Source organism: Uranotaenia lowii, chromosome 1 (genome assembly GCF_029784155.1).
Source record: "Uranotaenia lowii strain MFRU-FL chromosome 1, ASM2978415v1, whole genome shotgun sequence".
Lineage (NCBI taxonomy): Eukaryota > Metazoa > Arthropoda > Insecta > Diptera > Culicidae > Uranotaenia > Uranotaenia lowii.
This window is the reverse complement of record NC_073691.1, coordinates 8,386,573-8,411,572: the sequence shown is the minus strand read 5'-3', so window position 1 is coordinate 8,411,572 and position 25,000 is coordinate 8,386,573. Positions and strand designations below refer to the sequence as shown.

Below are 25,000 nucleotides of genomic sequence, written 5' to 3'. Positions count from 1 at the left end.
AAGATTGTAGTTGGGTTAGCGAACTACCTTTCCCCCTTATTGAGCGAAGAATAAAAAATTTCAATAGGAAGAAAAACTGGGGTTGTCATTCATAATTTATTCCTTCTTGAACTACAAAAAGAATGATACCTATTTTACAATCAAGGTCAGGCGCAGAAAAGTTCAGCAAGCTGTTGGCGAAATACCTAGGTACTAATTTTTGATAATAATTGTACTCAATGTAGATCAATTCATAGGAATCTTTCCGATACCTGTTTACCAAATATTCCTACTACTGAATTTGAGATTTGTGAATTTCATTTAAAAAAAGAATCCGGGACATAAAGTAGAACTGAAACTTTAAATTAGTTAGAAAGTTGAAAATTTCTCATATGACCATAACGTTTTGATCAAGAAGAGTTATTGATAAAATTGTTTTTTCTATGTTGTTTATGTCTTTTAGAAACTGTCAGTTTTTTGGTCAATTAACGGTCGGTTTTTGAAATTTGTTGATAATTTTTTTTTTTTACATCCATTTTTACCCTGATGTACAAACAAATACCTACATTATTTAATCAATTTCTACATTATTTTTGTTCAATTTAATTTTTCTGATGTGTCGGATTAGCAAAGACTACAACCTTCGTATTCGAAAAAATTTCTTGCCTATTCATCGGGCGGTTAATGATGGCTGTCGGACGACTGACATTCTGTTTATTTGCATAAATTCAGGGGCTTTCTATCTATTCAATTTCATGGGAATGAATCATTGAAATACAAATTCTTGGCGGAGTTATCAGTGCTGCTGAGTAATGAATTTTTCAACAGACTTGAGTTTAGTTGGTCAGAAATTGTGGAAAGTTTAAATTCTATTTTCCTGTAACAATTAGAAGGAGCGTTACTTAAGCTTGGTCATAGTTTTCCCATTTATGTTTCGATGTGAATGTACCTATACCTTGAATACCTTGAAAAATTGATCTTTTTGCTCTATGGACATAGATTTGAATTATATCTTTATTTGAAATACATATATAACATATTAGAATAACAATAGACCAACTGCTAATCAAACTCTAAATCATCATCAAAATGATGTTTGTTGATTGATTTGAAAACACCACAGTTGATTTTGCTGATCAGCATGGGGTCCACATTAATGTGTTGCATACACACAGGCGTTTAAGTATCGGCCTGTTTATTGCATTTTCGCCGAAATTGATATCCTCAATTCGCAAAGATCCATCGAGATCAATCCACCGATAGGTAAGATAGTTGATTTGTCATCAAAATAAGGCAAAACTGTTATTTTTTATTTATTCACATCTAACATTGAATGTAATGTTTTTTTTTATTTTTTTTTTAAATTACTTTCTTGTATAACTCTTCAAAAATGTTACATCACTCCGCGTATAGTCGAAGTAACATCACGTGTATTCATCGTTCCTACCTCGTGTGTGGGTGTGTCTATTCTGTCTGTCTCGGTCTCCCTCGCCAAAATTTCCACTTTTATATCGCATAGATCAGTTTATTGTTCATATGTATATTAATAATTTTTTGCCTTTGTTTGTCGCGCCAATTTTTTTTTGTTTGTTTTCTTTTGTATATTTGTTTGTTCCTTTGTTCTACAATTACATGAGAATATAACTGAATAATAAATGCAACGATTGGTTTTCCTTGTTGTTGTCAATCTTCAACTTCTAACTTTTGTTTGATTGAAATTACAATTTCTATTAAGCTTATTCATCTCTTTTTTAATTTGTTCATTTTTTTATTTTTGGAATTTTTTCTTAGCTCCAACAAGCTACACATTTTGGGAGTATGATTCAAGCCTTTCATCAAACAGTTTTTTTTACGAAACAAACCAAAAAAGCGAGTTAACCAAAAGGGGGGAATAAAGTATTTAAGTAAGTCTACTAAGGTTTTTTTTTTATCTTGAAGAAACAAATGTTAAAGCCATGGAAAGATTGCTTCGCTTCTTGTGGGTCGTAATTTGTAATTGGGTTTTTTCTGTTAGTGTTTTTGTTCTTTGACTCTTTTGAAAATTAAACTAGCGAATGGACTAAGAGTAACATTGTGTAGCACAGTTTAATTTCTAATAATCATTTTTACTCTCACAATTCCGAAACTAAAGACCCTAAGGTAAAAAAAAAGTTGCAAACAATTTTTGAAAATTGTCTCACTCTCTCAATAGCCCTTAGAATTTGCGGGAAATCAATCAACAACTCCGCAATAACTGAGCTACCTAGCACGGAAGAGGAAATGAAATGTACAGCCTAAGGTACAAAATAATAATAATAATTAAGTATAATGAAAATAAGAAAAGATAACGATAAGAGTATGATAAACTACAGATTTACACTAACATCATGAGAGTATAATAGTAAGGAGCCAGTTTAGCTCCAGGAAGGTTGGAAGGAAATATTAAAGTTAAAAACGATCAGAGCCGATCGAAAGGAAGAACTGAGATTAATTTACAAGAGAGTATATTGTTTCACGCACACCCTTCTTTCGTCGTTTTCGAAGCTTACCGCATAGAGGGTGGTGTTTGATTTCATTATGTTTTTTCATTTTTTCTGTTCCATTAGTTTGCAATAAGGAATGTATAATTTAACGCAAACAAACCGCTTTAGTGTGTCGCCTTACAAACTAGATAAAAAGGTACTCATATTGTTTCTATCTTAATGTTTTAAGTTTTTTTCCAACATTTCTCTTTTCTTTCGAGAGTGTTTTGTCCTTTTGTCTGTGTGTCTGATGAAAAAGGGTGGAAATCCACCCTAGCTTGCCTCGATCTGACAGAGCTTTGGAATTTAGAGCTTTTCCTAAACTTGGAACGCGTTCACAAGCCAACTTTCAATTTAGCAGCGCAGGGCTGCGCGTTTTCCAGTTTTAATTTTTACAACCGAAGAAAAGGAAAACGTGTCGAGATTCTATACGGATCACCGGTTCCTCCATGTTTGAGTTTGTTCAGTATGTTGTCTTTCTCTCCCTACTTAAGGTAATCATTTTTACAGACTAAAATCGTAATTGTAATTATTCCGACACCAAAAAAAGTGATTGCACAAAAAACCCCGATATACTTTGATTGGATTTGCGATTATGTCTTTTTTTCTCGTTTTCCCCTTGCTTCGTCCTCGCCATGAGAGAGTTTTGCAAGTGTTTTGCGTGTGTTGGTTGTCGTATTAGTGTGTATTGCTCTTCGCGAGAGTGAACGATCAGCAAATTGATGATTGGTACCGCGCGATCGCGGAACCAAAAACTGATCCATTTTTATTTTCTTGAAAATTAATATCATTCAAATTACGTGAAGGTTCCTCCGTTCGTTCCCGTGTCCCGCTTCAATTTTTGTTGTCGTTGCTGTTGCCTTCGTTCGATTCGGCGAGATAAAATATTCAAGAACTTTAATTACAGCCTTCTGGTTCCTTCGAACGAAGTAGGAAACAAAACAGAAACGACAAGGCAACAACTTGAAAAACCCAAAATAAAACGGTACAAGAAAATTGAACCTGGAAAAGTCAAACTAACAGTTTTATCATCGCTTTTTCACAGTTTTTGTCGGATAGTGGAAAAAACGAAAAAATAACTGCCACTTACACTTACACTATACACGCGTTTACGATCGATCGTTTCCTAACTTAGTGCCTAAGTGAGTTTAATGAGTTGATATCGACTGTTTTGATTTTAGTTTTTTTTTTCTTTTCTTTATTGTAACCTTCCATCAACATTGAAATGCTTCCTACTGATTGATTAAGTTTGTTTTTGTTTTCTCTCTTGATTTAAAAGAAATTTATCTCTACTCAGACTTTTTCGGTTCTATTCCATGTGTTTTGATTTGTATCGATTGTTTTCTTTTAGTTTCATTCTGAACAACCCCCATCAAAAAATCTTGCTGTTCGAGTTATTTGATTTGATGACTTATTTTTTCAGTTGAACTTGGGGCAAAGGTTATGTTTTTTTACGTACAACTTGCTTTTTGTAAGAGAATAATATTCAAGGAAATGAGCAGCACTGATCTACATTAATAATCAAAACAAACCAACAGAACTTATGCGATTTGGCGAACGGAATACGTTCTAAAAGTATTAATTTAAAAAAAAATCATCGACAAATTTTCGGTTTTGGTCAAAATGATTAATCCAAGAAAATTAATTTTAACCTTTTCACAAATTTACGGTTGACATTTTTTATGTTTATTTTCTAACATACTTTTTCGCATGCTTTTAATGCTAAATGATAAGCTGTACCAGACGGCTTCCTTTTTTTTCTCTAGAAATCAAATTTATAAAAAAGGGATCATTCTAAAAATGTTTTATAATCATTTCTTTTCAGCTACTGCCATTCCGATTCGCAATTCAATTTTCCTAGCCGCTTAGTTTTTTAATAATTCTTCTGGTTCTGTTCTAAGTCTTAACACGTTTTTTTTGTTTTTCCTAAAATAACGATAGTTAGTAGTAATATAAAATAATATTGCAGCAAATAAATAATTGTTAGTGTTTTTTGTTTGTTTGTGTTCTCTACTGTTTAGACTTATAACTGTTGATTAAAACTAACTCTCTCGATTTTTTCTCCTTTTATCTCTCCTCCTAGTTGCTGTTTTGCTCCTAAACTTTACACCTATCAACTAGTAATCGTTCACAAAAGAAGGAGACAACTTTAATAATAATAAAAAGAAAACAGGATGATCACGTCTCGTCGTCCTGATCGACCGACCTCAAAAGGAGCCGGAATCAATTACTTGCATGCTGGGTGCGTGCCTAGTTTTGCACCGGCATCGGGAACGACCCGAGCAGGTTGTTGGCAAACTGCGAGTTGGTGAACTTGAAGTGGCGCTTGTCGTAGAACTTGAGCAGGGCCGGCGAGTACGGGTGGTTATCCTTCAGGTGCAGATAGTGCACCTCCGGCTCGTTCGTCGTGTGGCCGCACTCCTCGCACACGTACATCTGTGGGTTGATGGAAAGAAGACAAGAGATTAGCGATGCTGTTTTGATCATCTGAGATTGAAAAAGAGAAAAGTTTTTGATTCCGACTAACAGATGGCAGCACTTTGAAAGCTTGAGTCGTTGGTTTATGGATAATTTCTGTGATTGATTGGAGATTATCAACTCTGCAAAATTAAACAAATTAGAGTTGCCAGGAGCAAGCAGTATAGAGTTTTCTTTTACTGGTTTGGGAATCTTAATTTATTTATTACATGAACCAATAGCAATGCCGGCCAAGTCCGTGTAGCCGATGCTCGAATTTTAGGTTTTTAGGGTTGGGAAGAAACTCACCTTCGTGCGCCGCTCCTTGTACGCGTACTGATGCTGGACGCCGTGCACCTTCAGGCAGTGCGATTCCAGCGAACAGCGCTGGGTGAAAGACTTCTCACACAGATTGCACTTGTACGGCCGCACGCCGGTATGCGTCCGGGTGTGTCGTTTTAGGTCGAATGTATCGTTGAATCCCTTGCCGCAGAACGTACACAGGTACCGCTTGACGTCCGAGTGGCACTTCATGTGTCGATTTAGCAACCGTTGCAGGGTGAAGCTCTTCTGGCAGATCCGACAGACGAACTTGTTCTGGTCCGAGCCGTCATCGGCCTTGATCACCTCCGTCGACTGCAGCAGCTTGGTGTGGTGCTTGTCCTCGTCCCGTAACCGCCCGGGGACGTTCTCAACGGCCAGCGGGTTTTTGATCCCGTGGCCTCCGTTGACGAACTCCAGCTGAACCTCCGTCGGCAAACCGAGCTGCGTTTTGGGGAAAAAGAGAAAGTTTGATTAATTTATCAAAGTTGTTCTATTTGAAAATTGAAAAGTATTTTTTCACAAAAGAGGAGAAAAGAGAACTTGTTCAGCAGTGGGGTTTAGTAATAATAGCATTAAACCTTTCCTAATCAGTTCTGGAGTTTTTAAGGGAGCAAATTGGAATCTTTTACTTTAGCTTTGTTCATCAAAGACTTATGTGTCATTCTAAAATCTGAAAAGCTATTGTAAGATGCCTTCGTAAAGTCGGATGTTGTGATGGATCTGTACAAAATACGTGGCTTTAGAATGTGAAACATTTTTATTACCACGCGTGTGATTCTTGTTAAGAATGTGACTCTTAGTTCTGTTCATGACACACATCATTCAACACGAGTCAGACTCGTGCTTTTTGTGTATTGGACAAATTCGTTACCACGAGTTGAACTGGTGGCTTTAGTTTGTTACGAGTGTGGCTTGTGGTTTGAATTGTAGAACTTTTCTAACAAACTCATTATTACTTGGTGAATATATTGTTAGTTTTGACATAATATTTTGAAAAAAAAATCCACAGAACAAGTCCTCAAAAAACTTTGAAAACAGAACGAAAGATGCAGAAACATAACAAAAGCGATAGCAAAAGAAAGTCGCCCAGATCCCGCAACAAAAGACACCGAGAGGAAACAAGTAACAAAAATCAATCATTTGTACAGTAAATGGTAGCCGTAACAACGCATGGGTCTATTTATGTCATGTATTGTTTTTGTCTAATTTTGTAGTAATGGTTAAGCTAAATCGACTCGAATCAAATTAAAATCTACTTTAAAAGAAAGATGAGTGTGTCTGTTAGTGTGATGTTGAATCGATTCAACACAACACGGTATGTGAGAGAGAGTGTGTTTTGGAAGAAAACAAACTAGGGTGGGTACAAACAAACAAAAAAAATCAAGAGAGGACAAAAACAGACTCGTAACGATTCGAAACCGCTTACCCTTTGCTGTAAAACGTTCAATTTGACGTCAGCCACGATCGGCGAAAGGGCCGAGGAGGAGGAGGATGACGAAGATTCCGCCACACCGTCACCGCCACAGGAGGACGGTGCCGGCGAGACCGATTTGGACGACACGGCGGAAGAGGAAATGTGATAGAACGATGATGACGCGAGGGTGCCACGAGCCACCCTCGTCGTGGAGGGGGAGCGGTTGTTACGACTTACGTTTGGTAGCGATGATCCGACGCCGAGCTGCGGTGTGGATGATCCTCCGTTGGCTTGGGCACCGAGGGGCGTTAGGTGGTGTCCACCGTGGCCGGAGGGCGGGAGTCCAGCGGCAAGGGCGGCAGCTGCTGCGGCTGCGGCTGCTGCTACCGAAGATGATGAGGAGGATGGTGGCGATGATGAGGACGATGCCGATTGCAGCGAATTACTGCTGGGAGATGGAAGGGACAGATTGCTGTGGGAGTCCAGATCGAAACTGCTGTGGGACTGGAACTGGTGGTAGCTGGGTGGGTTTTCGACGGATGGTAGGCCGTATTTGTGGTTGTTGTTATTGTTGTTGAATGCGGGGTTGTAGCTACGGGATAGCAGAAGGTGGTCCGGATATTGATCAAGTCCCTCGTGGGGATCTACTGGTTGGAGCGATGTCGATACGGAGTCTGGGGTTAGAGAGGGTGTTGAGGTAAGTTCGAGGTCGTTACAGCTACTGGACTGTTCATCCGAGGGAAGCCGATTCAGGAAGTGACTCAGATCGACAGCATCTGTTAGGCTATCGAGCAGAGCGTTGTCACTTTGGGAGGAGAATGTGAGTGTGGCGGTAAACTGGAGCGGATCAACACCGACTCCGTTCATATCGACCATCATGGAATCGTTGACGTCATAGTTGCCGTAGAGATTCGATAGGGAATCGATCTTTGAGTCGTAGTCCAGATCGGCTTCGTCCTTGAGGGCTATCCCGTAGGCATTCTGTAACATTGAGTATTGTTTGGACGGGTTACTACTACTGTTCCCGTTAGCGTCCGTGTAGGCTCCAAGGTTGGCCAAATCCTGGGTGGTATCGCAATCCATGTTGTTCCAGCTACTGTTTAGGAAGCCTCCGTTTGCGTTATATCCGTTGAGTCCGGCACTGCCCCCCTTCAAGCTTTCGTAGAAAGGTGGAAGGGATCCGGTTGGGGGACTGTTTGGTCCGTAGTTGGAACGGCCGTCACGTCCTCCCATGCCACCGCCTGCACCTCCACCGCCAATCGCACCACCACCACTTCCACCGGAGCTGCTTCCGAGACCTCCGGATCCGGATCCAGAAAAGTTTATGTTGTTGCTGCCACTGCTGTGGCCTCCACTGGCTTGGCTACCTCCACCGGATGATCGTCCATGGCCAGCTGCGGCCTGCATGATTCCGTTGAGTTTTCCGAACCGATACGCCCTCATCGAGAGCAAATGTCTTCGAAGGATTGCTGCTTTCCTAGCTTCTCGCATGCGCATTTCTCGCTCTTCATCTTCCTTTTTCGACTCTTCCTTGGCATCGCCATCGGAACGTTTTGGTATGTGGTAATCGATTGGTTGTTCCTGTTCCGGTTCGATCTCGGGAGGGCGCACTTTCAGATCAACAGCTTTGGGACTGGACTCCGGGCTTGGAACCACTGGAGTTCTCCGAGGGGACACAAGCGCCGTCGGAGCTCTCTGAATAACGGAGCATCGTACCACGGGTTCCGGTGCCGGCGGGGGCGTCGGAACGCGATCTTTGGGCGGAGGTGATTTTGGCTCAACCGAAATCACTGGACGTTCCTCGGTGAGGACGTTACGTTCTTCCCGTCGGATCGAGGGCTGCTCGACCGTACTGTGAGGTTCTTTCTTATCCAACTGTGGCCTGTGGGGAGGAGTCGGCGGTCTCCGGCTCTCCACCGGCACCGGGTACTCTTTGCATTCTGCCTTGGTGTGGGGACGGCTGGGAGCCCCAAGCACCAGATTGCTGAGACCACCGTACGGGATGTCCCCGCCGTGTATGGACGAGAAGAACCGACGGATCGGGTGCGGTTCGACCACTGGTTGTGGTGGTTGTTGGGGTGGTGGTGTTTGCTGATCTTTGGCGAATGTGCGCTGCAGGAATAGCGGGGCAGCTGTGCTGTGGTGACTGTTGTTCAGGGCCAGATTTTGGGCGGCCTGGACCACCGACGAGAAGATCGAGGTCGCCGGCGAGGAGGAACTCTCCCGGCATGGTGGACTCAAACGATTTTCCTCGCTGAAGATGTCGCGATCTGAAATGATGGGAAGAAAAAAAACCCATTAGTAAAGTTTCAATTGAAGCATCCAATAATTCTTTAGAACGAATGAAATGGGCAAAACAGATCAAGGAAGGGTCATCGCCATGGCTTGCTTAGAGCTGCTTTTATTATGGTAGCTCTCTCTCAATAAGTACAATGGTAGGCAAGGTAGCTCGGTAACATGCAATTTCGCGCTTGCTTTTTCTAGAACCAAGTAAGTTTGTCCGCATCTGCATAGCCAGCCATCATCATCTTCATCATTAAGCAACAGCAATCACGATTATCATGCAGGGTGCCGCGCCACTGATGCGAAAGCAGAGCAAGGGTAGGTTGCGAGCGAATGTGGTTTTATTGTTTTACTCGTATGCGATCCCACCATAAAAACCTAGATTAAAGTCAGTTTTTTTCGGAGGCATACCTAACCCTATGTACTTGCTTTTTTGTGTTCCTAACCTTTAACGCTCTTAACATGGGTACTCACCACCCCTCCACTAGCCGAGCGTCGTCGTCGTCGTCGTCGTCTTCGTCCAGGGGGGTCAGTTTTTCTCAGAATTGTTCTCGGTCGTCGGGGTGTGTGAATATGGGGCTCTACTGGTGGGTCCCACCACAATTGCGTGCAGATAAGATCGCGTTGTTCTTGACAGTGATCTAATTTCGCACAGATGCCCATCCGCCGCCCGCATTAGTCAGTATGTTTATTTTTATTAAAAAGGGGGTTTTCGTTCTAGCTAGTTCGGGGTTAAGAAGGGCACAGAAAACTGCACTAATGTGATGAGTGTGATCACGTGAATGATTTAAAACTAAAAAATTGCATGGCTTTATCATCTACGGCCTAAGAAAATCGCAACAATGAATTACTTTTTTTGTCAATTTGGCACAAAATCGAAGTTTTTTGAAAGTATAGTAGGCATCGTCGAATCAGAAACGCACGTGTTTTTTATCCGTAAAATTTCTTAGTTTAATAGCCGTAACTCAAATCGCTTTCAATGACATGTATCTAACTGAATCAGAGTTTGAAAATCGTCAAAAAGTGAAAAGGATCATTTTGTAAGGTGATATAAACCATAAACATTAAAAATTAACCGTGTTAATTGTGAGAAACTGTATTATTTCTAAAGCTCTGAAACTTGAGACAGTTGTTCTTGAACATCCAAAACGGTCTGGCAGATTAGCCTAACAATCCTAACAAACGACTTGCTGAAGCTGTACAGAATTTTCAGTTTATTATTCCAGGTCTCAAAAACGTCACACCAATTTCCATAAAAACTCACCCTAAGAAAAGTTTTTTGTTCAGATTCTGCGTCCCATCAGAAAGGCGTAAGAAATGTTTCTCGTTGGGTGAAAGGTTCATCCAAATTAGGATTGTTTGGATCGTGATGGCCGAAACATTCAAGAACTGAAAACCATCTTCGAAGGAAAAATTCCGCAGGTTTTCGTTAATACCATCCAAAACGGTCTGGCAGATTATGAAATCCCAACAAACGACTCGCTGAAGCTGCACAGAATTTTTAGTTTTAGTTTAGTTTTTTGTTCAGGTTTTGCGTTCCATTAGAAAGGCCAAAGAAAAGTTGCTAGTTTGGTGAAAGGATCATTCAAATTAGGATCGTGATGGCCGAAACGTGCAAAAACTGAGAACCATCTTCGACGAAATATTCCGCAGGTTTTCGTTAATACCCAGCAGGTGGCTAATTTTTAACGAGCATTTGAAGGAATTTTAGTAAACAACAACAAAAAAGCCGCCTCGACTTCTTGGATGCAAATTCTGATAATCACAAATCAACATAAAATCTGATAAATTTCTAGCAGTTCGGAAACACCTTCCCCATTTAAGATATCTGCAAACGATAAAATTAAAATCCTTTATTTTTTCTCAAAAGAAGATGCAACCTTCAGAGAAAAAAAAATCGAAACTAGATCAAACACAAGGAAAAAAAACCTAAATAAATTCAAAACAGGTTCGTCGCTTATGCGCCACAAGCCACGCATTGACATCGTTTGTGTTTTCCTTGAAGGAGGGAAATTAATACAGGGAGGGAAAAAAATAACTCCCCAGAAATGAATCCCTCCACTGACAAATGTGCTTTGGTGATAATAAAACTCAACCCACCGAACCGGACCGGGACCGGGACCAAAACACGAAAAAGCCGTAAAATTTAACGGAGGACGACGACGACGATGGACACCATCCACAGTAAAAATCTGCCGCCACCAACAGAACCTTGCACAAAGCGAACGGAATCTCATTCCTTTTTTTTTTTCTTTCGATAGAACGGATCCTACCGATGATGATTATTCAAGGCAGAGAGAGAGACTCGGCGAAAATATGGAGGCCAACACTTTTGGTGGAATAATGTTGTTTTTTTTTAGCTTCTTCCACAAGAGGAGGCACAACACAACTGGAACTCGTCGAGTAAACCGGTTTTTTTCTCGGAGAGTTGATTCTTGTGAGACGGACGTCGAAGACGAGAGGTGTTCGGTTATAAAGAAAGGAAACACACAAACGCTGGATGGAATTCAAGAATTGATGATGGATTTAGCTACAAAAAAACTAATAAAAAAGAACAACCAAGCAAGGAAGGAATGGAAATTTCTTTCTACTCGACTGGACTGGACTGAACTGGTTAGTTGCGACGGTTGATTGGTTGCCGGCTACCGGTCGCAGCATTTGATCAATCGAGGAAATAGGTGGAAAAAAGTCGATTTGAAGACGATTAGTTTTGGGGAGATTGGGCAGAAGTTGAGTTGGGCAATTTATTCGGGAAGTTGAGAAATTCGGAAATAATCCAACGGCTCAAGAAAGCTAATTAAGGGAACATATGTTTTTTTCTTCCAGTGTGTTTCTTGTAAAGAAAAAAAAAACGTGGAAACAGGAAGAAAGTGAACGAAACACTTGTTGCTGCTACTGCTTCCCGGTTGCTGCGTTTTTTTTTTCATGAATTGAGCGTGCAAAAGGAAATTGGATGGAATGGAAGTGAGAAGGGGGTGAGAGATCTTTCCGGTTGTATTTTTTTTCGGTGCTTTCAATTCTTTTCGCGTCATCGCCTACTTTTGTTGTGTTAACGGCATGTCTTAAGGTCAAACAGTTGTTGTGTTATTGTTGCGTTGATGATTCCGCTTATTGTTTGCCGCATTCCTAATGGGTAGTTTTTTGTTGTTGTTCATTTCGAAGAAAAGTACTCCTTTCTCACGCACTCTCCTCGGGGCCGGGGTCTCGCCCATATGGCTCACAAGTTCTTTTCTCCGATCGGTTTCGCAACATATGTCCGTCGTCCCCCCGTTTTCTTTTATGCTCTTCCCGGGAGTCCAGCAGAAGGGCAGCAGCAAATTTGCAAAGAAAAGTCATGTTTTTGTTTCCTCTTCCCCTTTCATCGGTATTCTTCAGTAACTCAAGACTCAAGAATTGTAGTTGTTGTTTGAAAACATAAACCGACCGTGAAGGAGCAAGGGCAATTATCCAATTTTAAGTTCTTTCGATGCATGGTTGGTTGTTGGTTGTTGGGTTCAAGTCCTGTAAGACAACAACAACCGGTAGCGGCGTATAATTCGTGGAAAAACTGTTATGAAATCATCTGTTGCGCTGTTGTGTTTTTTTTCGAATTTTTCCCCGCTTTTCCCCTGCTTTTCTTCGGGAGGTTTGAGCCTTCCTATGTTGAAAAAAAAAAATAGAATGAAGACCTCACTTGACAGAACGGGAAACAGCAGGGTAAATGCACATAAACACACATAAACACACATACTTCTATTAAACGATCAGTCACTGTAACGTAGCAAAATGTCATCATTATAAAACGTTTTGCAAATGTTTGTTTCTTTCCGAAGGAAAAAGAGGTCACCATTGCTGTTGCTTTACATGTTACATGTGCCTGTTGGCTGATAACTGTAACATGACAGTAGCGGTTATTGTTTCACCATACATTTTACCGAAGTTTGTCTCTTTCAGAATAACTGCAAAGCCAAAAATCACATCCTGACGTTCAAGTTTAACAGGTGGTTAAAAATATTTGAATTGTTTCATAACTACAAGTCGCTGAGCAGTCTGAGTCAGAGAAAGAGACGCGAGCTAGACTCGTGGTGGAGAAATTGTGCAGAACAATCGGTGTATTAGAACTAGTAAATACAATCGATGAATTTTAACCTAATGCTAAAGTCTAATTTAGAGTCATTGCAGGTTAAAATAACCATATTTCCACTGTTATTTAAGTCTTTCTCCTTGAAGAGCACTTGTACTTAGGTCTGAGGAAATAGTGATTTTGAGTAATTTGTACTCTTCAGCAATAAAACACGAGTCTGACTCGTGCAGTATATTGAAATAAAGAAAAATTTAATTCTTTTAAATCATTTCATGGTTTTTTGAAGAGTTTATTAATATTTTTGTTTTTTTTTTTAATTTAAAGTACGAGCGTGACTCATGGTCATCAATTTGTGCCGTAGGTAGGAACCACAATTAGACTTGTGGGATGGATTTTTTCCAATTGCCAATTTTTGCATAGAAGAAACAAATCTCCCTAGAAAGTAAATGAACTGCAACGAATAACTATTTCTGTTCATTGCCACGAATCTGACAAAACATTCAGAATCGATACATAAACCTTCCATTTGACATGCAAACAAATTATTGAAAAAGTGCAACGTTCGGTTTGGAAAAGTTTGAGCGTAGCCTGATCTCGTTTGTGTTAATTTGTGAAAACCACGAGTATGACTCGTGGCAAAATATTCGAGTAACATGCCCAGACCAAAGCTACAGTCGAAATCTGGTGATATCTCGATAAATTTTTGGTCAAAAATCGACTTTCTGAGACTTAGCCGTTTTTTGGAAAACAGGAAGACACACTAGATCTCGAAGTTTTATGCATATCTATGTTATTTGGCATCAAAATTGAAATTTTGATTTTTTCGATTTCCTTCGGTCCCCCCCTTGATGGTTTTTGGAGGTAAAAATTCCGTAGCAAAAAAACCGAAATTTGGAACAGGTCAGTTTTTTGGGCAAATCTACAAAATGTATATGGTCGGTTTTCGAAATTCGACATGACCCATTTGGCTGCTACCCTACTGTAGGTGGAGTACACTTTCAGATTTCCATAACTGCCTTTTTCTAATTCCCTATTGTTCCTGCCTCTGAAAATGCTCTATGGAGTTGAAAGGTTGATGTCTACGAAACAGACGAGAGATTATCATTATGCGGTTTGTGAATATTATTCTTAAGAAAGCTGAAATGAGCAATATGTAACACCCGTTTTGAGCTGTGGAATTATTTGAACTCAACGGACTCCATCTAGCAATTGAAAAATATAACGATTTTTTCTCAATCAAATCCCTACGCAACTTACTTGCTTCTTATTTGGTCCCGAAGTTTGGTAAATAAACTTTTAGGACCAGATAGTTTATTTTGTAGAAAACCTGTAGCCGGACTTCGAAAACAGTATTTGGCTCTAAACTTGAAGCACTGCACGAAACAAGAACCTATGGAGCTCATGAGAGGCCTGTAGATTCTAAAGTATGTAATTTAGAATATGTAAGTTTCTAAACACAATGATGTTCGAAAAGAATTATTCCTATTACACGAAATGCAACTTTTCGTGAAGAACTTGGGTCTACCAACAAGTGGTAACTCCTGCCAATACGGTGTTGAACCCGAAACAAAACGCTTCCAATCTCCAAGGTCAAGAATTATGATTTAAAAAAAAACATTTCATCTCAATGAGCAACGGGGCCTACCTTGAGCCCATTGCTATTCAACGCTACACTTGGTAACTATTTATTTCATGCTTAAACCACATTGATTAACGTATTAAAATGTGTGTATGTACAATAATTTCCACATTGTAATCTGGGTGACCTTCTACAGTTATTGTTGAAACCCACGATTTGCATTTCGCGTATTGATGATCACTGGTGGAATTAACAATCGCTAGTGTAGAGTGTAGCTATGTAAAGACGTTACTGAGGTAGCAAATAAACGATAACTCTTTACCATCACTGAAACCTGCGTTGAATAATTCATTTCAACAGGTTATGGGTCCAGATACGCATGGATTGCAAGAAAGGTTTAGCAGGAGACTCTCAAGACTTGCGGTTAGCGAGTGTACCAGCGCCCAGTGCAGAGGAGTTCGTCAACCACAGGAGCCAATCAGGCGCAGAGAACATCCAGCGGTGCTGCTAGAGCAGCGTAGTCATATCTATGGTTTTCTCCGTAGATCTACGGATTCTAAGCATTTCTACGGAGCTACAGATCGATGCTCTAAATCTACGGGTTTTCAGCATTTCCTACGGATTTTTGAAAAAAATATAGGGATTCTGTGGATAATCGACAATTCTACCCCTGACGACCAAAACAAAAAAGTCATCAAGTTTCATTTTCGTCGACCCTACGGACTTGAGCGGTTTGCAATCTGGTAACGTTGTGCTGGAGTTCGAAGACAGCAAGGAGGGTTTCGAGAGGGTTACTCTGCGGATAGTAGCGTGAGTTCTTTGCTGACGGCCGGCAGGAGGACTTCCGGGTCCGAAGCCGAGATTGGTCTGCGCAGGGAGAAGTGGTCCCGTCCAACTGAAGGATAAGACCGAAGCGGAGCTTGGATGAAGCTGATCGCCGAGAGAGTTACTCTCGTGGTGTTGTGCTATGCTACAGTCAGCATGCGTCAGCTAGCATCCAAGTGCTGGAAGGGCATTCGGGCACTTTGGGGCCAAGCTGGACAACGATTTCCGCCGGGGTTTTGATTTGAAGGAGAAGCTCACTAAAAGAGTTCATCTTGCAATATTCAGCTACGCTGCGGTTGAAAGTGACTACTGATTTCCGATGGCTGGAGAAAATTTTTGGTGTTGCGGGAAGCTTGCCATCGATGATGGTCTTCAACATTCTCTATCTGAGAAATGAAGGGAGAGGTTGAAACCCACGATTGGCAATTCGCGACAACCGCTAGTGTAGAGTATAAACGATAATTCTATTCCACCACTGAAATCTGCGTTGAATACCTCATTTCAACATTATGGTTTAACACATAAGTTTTTTCCAGTTTCGAAAGTTTCAAATGTTATTGTTGTTTATCTGATAGAGTCTGATCAACATTTCCGATTTTTAGCATTTTAATCAGAAGTCGCATCCGGAAACATTTTCAGTTAGTGGCTTCCCTTGGAAACGGTTAAAAAAAATCCGAAACCTGTCAACATTGAAAGTAGTGTGTTGTTGTAGCTTCTAACAGATTTCCTGATTACCGTTTATTGCAGTCGACGCTTCCTGCACATTTATCTCGCAATAGAATCAAACTCCTCAGTCAGCCGCACACTGCCGTTTGCGATTCTTAATAATGAGGTCTCCTTTTTTCCGCACATGTAACGTAAGAATGAGAAGAAAAAAAAACTAACGAACACGTCGACCTACATCGAGATTCTCAGGAGTGTGTAGCGGAAAAAAACGTTCAAAATCCTATATTCATTTAGTCGTTCAATGCTGTCCAACCCTCGCGGCAGTCCCACATCATCGCGCCACAGACAAAGCGACCGGACCCTTGAAGTCACTTCAAGTTGCGCGCGAACGATCACTTCCGATCGAATAAGTGGATGTTGCATAAAAATCGAACGCGCAGGCGCGGCGCGTCACGCGGAAGGAACAAAAGGAATGAAACGTGCGACAGTAGGACCCGAAGATTTTCATTGTCAATAACGTGTGTTTGTATAAGGTAAGGCTAATCGTGTGGAGAACTGGAACCAGCTTGCCTTCACCGCAGAACTAGCGTGGCTAAATCGGGCTTGCTGCTGCCTCACCCTTCAACACCTTCCACATACCAGTCTCCATCTCTCGATCGCGACCGCCCTCACGCACGCATTCTTCCGCCTCGCGAAATCACCACCGCGCCGCACTGTCATCTCACGAATCTCTCATCAACGAACGAACGAACGAACGGTGGGTGAGTGTGCCGTTTTGTTGTACTACTAGGTAGGTAGTAGAGTAGCAAAACGGCGGAGACACCTCCATCTAGCCTCACGGCATCGACTTAAGCCCACAACCGGCAAGGCGGCCAGAAGCGGTACGAAGTTAATATAGGTTTTTCATTGAGATTTCAAGTTCACAGTCGACGTCGACGTCGCCGTCGCCGTCAGCCACCATCATAACCTCAGCCAGCATCCACAAGACACCTAGAAGAAGTAGATGCAAAAAGAGATCGCTATTTTGGCGTCATCGTTTTCTGTTTGCCCCGGGCTTAATCAAGCGAGCGCGAAGGAAGTGTCAACGAGGGGCCTGCCAATTCTTGTTGATACACGTTTGTATGACTATAAAGATTTTTTTGGGTTTGGGGGCACTCCTCCCCATCAACCCAGTCAAAGTAGTGAGGCTAGCCTAGCGAGGAGGAATACATCTATACCTCCACAAATTATAGAAGTATGGCAGTGGCGAACCAGCAAAACAGCGAAAAATGCAATTTATGTTTAATTTTTGTGGTTGGTTCCAACCAACTGGTTTTCCTTGAACGAGTCTCGTCGTCGTCGTCGTCGTGTTACGAGCATATAAGGGTTCCTTCCTCAGCCAGACAATCTGCACGGGAAATAGTGACAAAACTTCAAGTACACAACAACAATTGGACGAGCATTGGTTTTTTCTTTAGGTAATTTGAAGCTTCAGCTGGGATTTTTCAAGCTTTTTTAATCCCATTTGCTATCAATTACTTAGACTGTAATGATTCTTTCTGAGTTCTTTCTCAAGTTTAACTAACGTTATACAAAAATGTCCTTCATTTAATGAATATCCAATTTTTCTACCGATATCCCGGTGGTCTGTAACTTTGCATTACTTTTCTTCAAATTGAAATTTCATCTCTATCCCCAACGATTGTGTCACTAGTAGCGGAAATCAATTGATGCTAAGTTTACAAACGAAACGAAAGACAAACGTGGCTGGAGTCGCGCTGTTCCTAGGCAATGATGCAGTTGGCGGAAAGTCGTTGAAAACTTATCCAGTACAACTGTAATCGATGGTTATTTTTTGGCTCGAACTCGCGTATATTGGCTTAGGAAGTAACTTACTTGTAACTAGCCCTCTCGAACAAAGTGAAAAATCCACAATTTTCTACATTTTCACATGAATTGGTGCTAGAGGGGCCAATGAACAGTTAGGTAATAAAAAACTTTTTCAAACGTTCACACGCTTAAACTTTTATCTACAAAAAGCTGTGTGTTCTGAATTCAAAACCTTGGGAACAGATATCGTTCCACGACCTTCAAGGAGGATCCATACCGAATGTCATCCCATTTGGTTAATGCTAAAGAGTCGCTCAATGAAACTCAAGTTGTATGGAAATTTGACAAAATTTTTTGTAGCTAATCTGCAAATCCCACTTCATCGCAAATACACATTAGGGTGGCAGCCAAATGGGTCATGTCGAATTTCGAGAACCGACCATATACATTGAGTAGATTGATCCGAAAAACTGACCTGTGCCAAATTTCAGCTCAATCGGACTTGATTTAGTGGTGCTCAAAGTTTCGATTTTTTTAACCTCAAAAATCACCAAAGAGGGGACGACACCAAAAGAAATCGCAAAAATCGAAATTTTAATTTTGATGCAAAATGACTTAAAAATGCACGAAACGTCGAGGTCTGGTGTTATCTCGAAAAAAAAATTAGCCAAAAATCGACTTTCTGAGATTTGTTTCGGAAAATCGGCCTTCCCAGAGAGTCCAATTTTGACCAGAAATTTTGTTTCAAGATAACAACAGATCTAAACGTTTCATGCATTTCTAAATCATTTGGAATAAAAATTAAAATTGGGATTTTCCGGATTTCCAGTGGTCTCCCCTTAGGTGATTTTTTAAATTCTAAAGTCGACTTTTGACCAATTTTTTTTTCGAGAGAACACCAGATTTTGACGTGTTATGTACATATTTTTAAGTCCTTTGGCATTCAAATTAAATTTCGATTTTTCCGATTTCCTTCAGCCACCCCTTTGGTGATTTTTGAGGATAAAAACCGAAACTTTGAACACTTTTAGGCAACCCTCGTTCAAGTCCGATTGATCTGAAATTTTACACAGGTCAGTTTTCTGGGCCAATCTACAAGATAAAAATGATCGTTCATTTTCAATTCGGTCATGGAATTTTCCCCATACATCCATTGCTACCCTAATACACATGAACGATTGTATCACAATCTGGAACTAGACAAAATTTCATAAGTTAATTTGAACCGTAGGATGATACGAGTTACGTCTAAGATTTGTGTTGGATTTATCAGATGATTGCTTGAACCAAGGCAGAAGAGCGGTCAACAACATAAAAAAAATCCGGACATAAGTGTTTTCTAGATAGTGAAAATCACTTTTGAGGCACATGCATTTTAGGGTGTCATGCCAATTTCAAGCTCTCGGTCAACTCTCATGGGTCGCTCAACGACGTTCAAGTTGTTATAGGAAATTTCCTCGATTTGATTTGTTGATCGGCAAACATCAGTGTTTCGGTACTAACTTGAACAATTGAGGACTGATTGTAGGCCATGGCAGTAGGCCATGATTCGTTGACAACGGACGCGTTTTATTTTCACTCCATCGGTGAAAATTTTGGTTGGTTCAAGTGGTTAAATTGATTAAAAATGTTATAAAAAATTGAATTATTGTACTTCCAGAAGTGTTAACCGTTAAAAGTGATCGTCAGGGAGGTGACAGTCCCCCTCGGTGAAGTTAAGAATTTTAGAATTTCAGGGTGTCGACTCATATCTGGTAATAAAATTCCCTGATTTTCCAGTAGTTTTTACAGAAAATTCCATGTTTGAAAAACAACCTGAGGAAGCATTTTAAAGTTATAAAAAATATATTTCCCCCGAAAATAAAGGCACAGAAAGCTTTGAGTCGAGAATAGTAATTTATAACGATAATTTTAATGGAAGTATTATTTGTAATATTAAACATTTTAAGATAAATCAGCCAGTTCGGATCCACTTGAAGAAAATTTTGATTTCAGCATAACAATTTTCTCTTGCAAGCTATCAGCCTTCTTCTGTGCGTCTTCCAAAATTTTCCTCCGTTTCACCTCAAGCGATTTTGCTTCCGCTTCTCGATGACGCTTCATCAGCTTTGTTTGATCTGATTCAAGAGCTTCCTTTTTGCGGCGATCTTTGTCTGCCAAATACAGAGCATGTGAATTCCGAACTCTCTGAATAAGTTTGTTGGAAATTTGGACTGATTTTATCCCTCCAGCATAAAAAAAACAGCACCATAGATTTGTCGTTTACACAGCAAAAAAAGTTTGTGATATTACATCGAAAACGTGCACATAACCTGAGTCGCAAATGGTATCTAATATTACATCATTTTGATGTACAAAAAAATTGAACGAGTAAATCTAGTAGACAAGTTCGAGCTCGAAAATTATGTACCGACTACTTTTGATGAAATCGTTAGCCATTTTCAATTTACATTTTCGTTTAGAATTTCTATTTTTTGATGATAACTGATCATTTATTTAGATGTGACTTAGAATTAAAATTAAAGATTCTCCTACGTGTAAATATAGGGATTAGGTAATGAAATCAGGTTAAAATTGCAATTTATTTTCGAAAAATTTATTCAGAGGCTTGATGTATACTTATTTTTTTTATCTTTTGGTAAATTAAATTTATTATATTTCACTATATTATTAATTATTAACATTTTCTGATCAAGATTGTCCTAAGCGTGGAAAAAGTCTTCCCTTTTCTGGTTATCCGAATACGGATCCGAACACCTTTTTAAGCAAACCGACTTAAATTTTAAGAAGGAATGCATTCACAACAACCAAATCCAGACAATCTCACGGTGCAGAAACTGCGCAATTTACAGATTTACAGCTTCAGGAACTGAATTTCCGGCTACCAGCATCTCGATGAAACGTTACCGCGGTATCCCTCGTCAATATTTCTACGTGTAACAGAATTCTCGTCGATGAAACTTCGTGTTTATAAATGGATATTCCTTGGGTGAACATGTCACTCCGTGGTTTTATACCGAAACACTTCAACTCTGTAAAAATTTAATCAATAATTTCACAGGGTGGAAAAGAAATTAAAAAATACACACCTTCACATCCAGTTGTTTAAAGTCTCCGGATCTTTTACTTTGGCTGATGCATTAGACCTCAATTTCCTTAAAAACGAAAAAAAAAAAATGGAAAAAAGTTAGGATCTATGATTTTGCTATGATTTTTTTGGAAAATTGATATGACTTACCGGGAGGAAAAATCCCTCTGAGCTCTGCAATCTTCTTCAAACTTTTTGATATTGAAATTTGCCTAAACGTCAAATTAGACGAACTTGGCTACTTGATGTAATATTGCATATAAGGTTGTGATATTACACTACGTGACCTGTTCATGTCTTGTACAGAGTTTCGATGTAATATTAAATCAAAAATCTTCGGAAATACATTGATTGACTAACATCTTCAAAAATTACATCGGGTATCGTTACATTTTTTTTTTGCTGTGTAGCCACCACTGATTCTTCACGAATATTTTCAAAGAGACATTCGGAATTTACTGAAAAACCACGTTCAACATTCGCGTTGTCATGTGAAAGACAGCAGATCATTTTGACGATATTGAAGAATTGTGGACACTTGGCATTTGCTAGCACTCCACCCCAAAAATGATCCAGCCTTTCTTTGCTACGGTCATAATTATCGAATTTATCGCCGCTGGCAATCACTCCGGAATATTGCCGTACTGCTAAATCTGCCGAGGATCCACTAACGCGTCCAGTATCTGTCAATATTGGTCTTCTCAAAACGTTTTTTGGCGAATTTGGTATCGCTGCTGATAACTGCCAAGGCAAGGGGCGGCCTTGGTCAGAGGATAAGTTAATGGCGATCGTTTCATTAACTTAAGTACAACTGCTTTCAGCATTCCTTTGCATTCGATACGAAATTGCAGAACTTACTTTTCGCTGAACTTAGGACATTTTTTCATAGCATTCTTAGTGTCATATCCGCATATTCTTAAGCAGATAATAAACTATGACGTTTCAATTTCTTCAAATAAAATCCGGATCATTATTTTTTCCCTGATTGGTGCAAAAAATCCCTGATGTTCCCTGATTTTCCTTGATGCAAATTGAATTCCCTGATTTTCCAGGTTTTTCCAGGTAGTCGACACCCTGTAGGCGCAAATATTATTTGGTGAGTTCGTTACTGTAGGAATCCGGCTAATTTAGTTGAATCAGTAGGCTATGGTATTCAAAAATTGCAATCATGTCTGAATAACTCGAGACGTCCAACAATAAACACGTCAAACCAATAACAAGAGTCAGGTGGTGCTGGAGCCACAGATCGCATAGTTCGTTCTCTCTACTAGTTAACGGTCTGAGGAGCTGGATATAGAATTCAAAGATGGTCACTGCAAAATAACGAAGAATATTTGAAAAAAAAAATGAATAGTGACTTTGTCTGATAAGAGTCAAACGCGATTCTAGGATCACATGGTTAATATAAAGATTTGAATGATAGTTTCCTAGAAAAATGTGATTTGAAATTGTAATTGAAATTTGCTTTACATACATTTTATATTTCGAGGACGATGAATCTGTCAGGAAGGCCGAGCTGTACGAATCCGGCTTATTTAATTAAATCAGGAGGTTATGGTAATCATGTCAGAATCTCTCGAGACGTCCAACAATAAACAAGTCAAACCAATATCAAGAGTTTTATTTAAAGCTGGCTCAATAATAGTTATCATACGTGAATTAAAATTAATTAATGTTTTTGGAAATTTCTCAAGGAAACCCTTTTTTTATGCTTTCAGATTTTCAAAAAAAAATTATGTTCATCACTTTTTGTAATCCACGTGCGTGTGTGTGAAAACTTTTCAGAGTACTGCGATTAGAAAAAAAAAACATCTTCTATAGAAGGGCAAACGCCATGCATGCCATGCATTTATTAGTAAGGTTTATGTAAGGAAGTGGACTTTCAAAGAAATTTTCGGTTCCCTTTTTCGTAAGTTCAAAAGTATATCTAAATATTTACCATGAAATATTTGGAAAGGGTAAAGTTCCAATGATTGCATGGATTTTACAATAACGTTCTTTCTTCTTAATTTATCTTATCAAGAGTGAGCAATGGCGTTATATCCATGGTCGATGACCAGGGATGGGAAGCAAAGAAATTCAAAATTATTAAGTTCTAAAATTTTGAATTGCTTACTAAAATAATCCCTTTTATACTCACATAAGGAAGATTATTCGGGGTTCCCTATTATGTAGTCCCTTTTCTTCCTCCCTGTGTTCCAGTTGTCTTTGCGACCAATACTACACAATGTGAAGTAAAGACTAGTAGTGAATGGACAACATTATCACCGCATTTCGACTAGATTTAGACAGATAACAAAAAGTTTTATCCAGGGCCTGAAGCCAAGTGTAATTAGTACTCTATAATTGAAAGATATTTCACGAATATGACCCTCAAATCAGAGTATACTCCAATAATGACTATGCCGGACCGACACTAACAAGCTTTCTTCTCTTCTCATCAGTAGTATATTTTTCCAACTGCTCTATACGAAGATTGTAGGAAACATGCATGTTTTTCATTCTATGCGCTTTCTGATCGGATTTATATTTTACGTTTTTTAGCTGACTTTATGATGTAAAAAGTTTTTAATGTTGATCTTATGTAGTAGAATCTACTTTTCAGCATATTTTTTCACGGTTCTCACTATTCCATTTTAAATACCCAATGGGAGAAAAACATCCAGAAAGCAGATCCACTTCGTTACAGTTTCGCCAAATCACCATCGCCCGGCGACTGTTCGTTGGGATAGTCGAAAAATTCTCTTCCCATCGTTTGGGGGTTGCCAATTTTCAATCAACAAGGATTAGAAGATGGTGACGGACACCGAATCGAATCCGATCCGTTTCGAATGAATTGGAACCCGGGCTGGACCGGGAAACAGCAACCAACTCTCGATGGTACCTTACCAATCTCCGAGAGTTTGGCCGCGGCGCGGCGTAGTGAATCCATTCGGCACCCACCCGCATTGATGATCCAATACACACCCCCCGGAAGCGATCGTGCCGCAGATTCCCGATTAGGTAGCCCGATTCATATTCTAATCAGGTAGCAGCCAGTTGTTGCCGATTGTTACTCGATCGAAAAGAAAAAAAAAGAGTTTGAAGTCAGAAAAATATGCTTCACCAATAAAAACAATTGTTGTGCGTTTGGCGATTCTGATCTTCTATAGCCGTAGAGTAGCCGTTTGTGATGAAATTTTTCGGACTCATTTAACAGACAGCGGCATTCTATTGCGCTTGTTGGGTAGTTCTTCTTTTTTTTGGAGCTAGTGTTCCAGCTACTGATGGGAAACAATGCGACTATGTTAATTGACTAGAGGCATCGGTTTTCCCCCAACCGGGAAAAAAGTGTCGACAGTTGAGAGTGAGAGAAAAAAGTGGATCATCGCCACCCATTCTAGGTAGCATTCTATTCTATTCGAATTCTATAGCGATCGACGACGACGGGTTTAATGAACGAGCTCAACAATAGTTGGTTAGGGTGGTTCTCCGGATCGTTTCAACTTTTTTGTTTAAAGTAAGTAACATCCAACAACAGGTGCTACTTAGCGAACTTATCATAACAATGTCGCTTCACAATCCATTTCCATACAATTTGTTGAACTCGCATAGTTTTTTTTTGGCGAGAGACAAGACAATCGATCGTCGTCGCGCTAATTGAATTAATGATTTGAATCACAATCAAAATGGTGCTGGCTGATGACGATCAGATGGCAGCGCGTCCGCCGGATAGACCCGATTTTCATACACGTACAGAGTACGCAGTAACAAAATAAACAGTGTTGTGGAAGTTGAGCCACTTAGCCGATGATCGACCGGCTCGCAGAATACGAGCGGCTGTTGTTGAATGGAATTCCATTCCGAAACATTTCCATCCATTGGCGATCAGAAGCACCTGTCTCACTGAAGTTGGACAATATGAAGTCGTTTTCAGGAGTGTCATAGACCCCCCAACAGTTTGAAATTCCTAACGACTACAGCGATGATCCTTTCAGAACCATTTTTGACTTAGCTGGCTGACTACCTTAAA

At 40.0% G+C, this 25,000-nt stretch overlaps 1 protein-coding gene across 2 annotated transcripts in view; it reads right to left on the bottom strand.

The window, feature by feature from the left end:
• Positions 1-1,301: 1,301 nt before the first annotated feature.
• Positions 1,302-25,000, bottom strand: part of LOC129748743 (transcriptional regulator ovo-like) — a 48,644-nt gene continuing 24,945 nt past the window's right edge. For both annotated transcript variants that reach the window (XM_055743466.1, XM_055743474.1), the window contains exons 3-5: positions 6,913-8,945; positions 5,247-5,702; positions 1,302-4,916 (exon numbers count right to left, since the gene is read on the bottom strand). In XM_055743466.1, the coding sequence (XP_055599441.1) occupies positions 4,731-4,916; positions 5,247-5,702; positions 6,913-8,945 (2,675 nt within the window). In that variant the 3' untranslated portion in view covers positions 1,302-4,730. The remainder of the gene's footprint in view (positions 4,917-5,246; positions 5,703-6,912; positions 8,946-25,000) is intronic.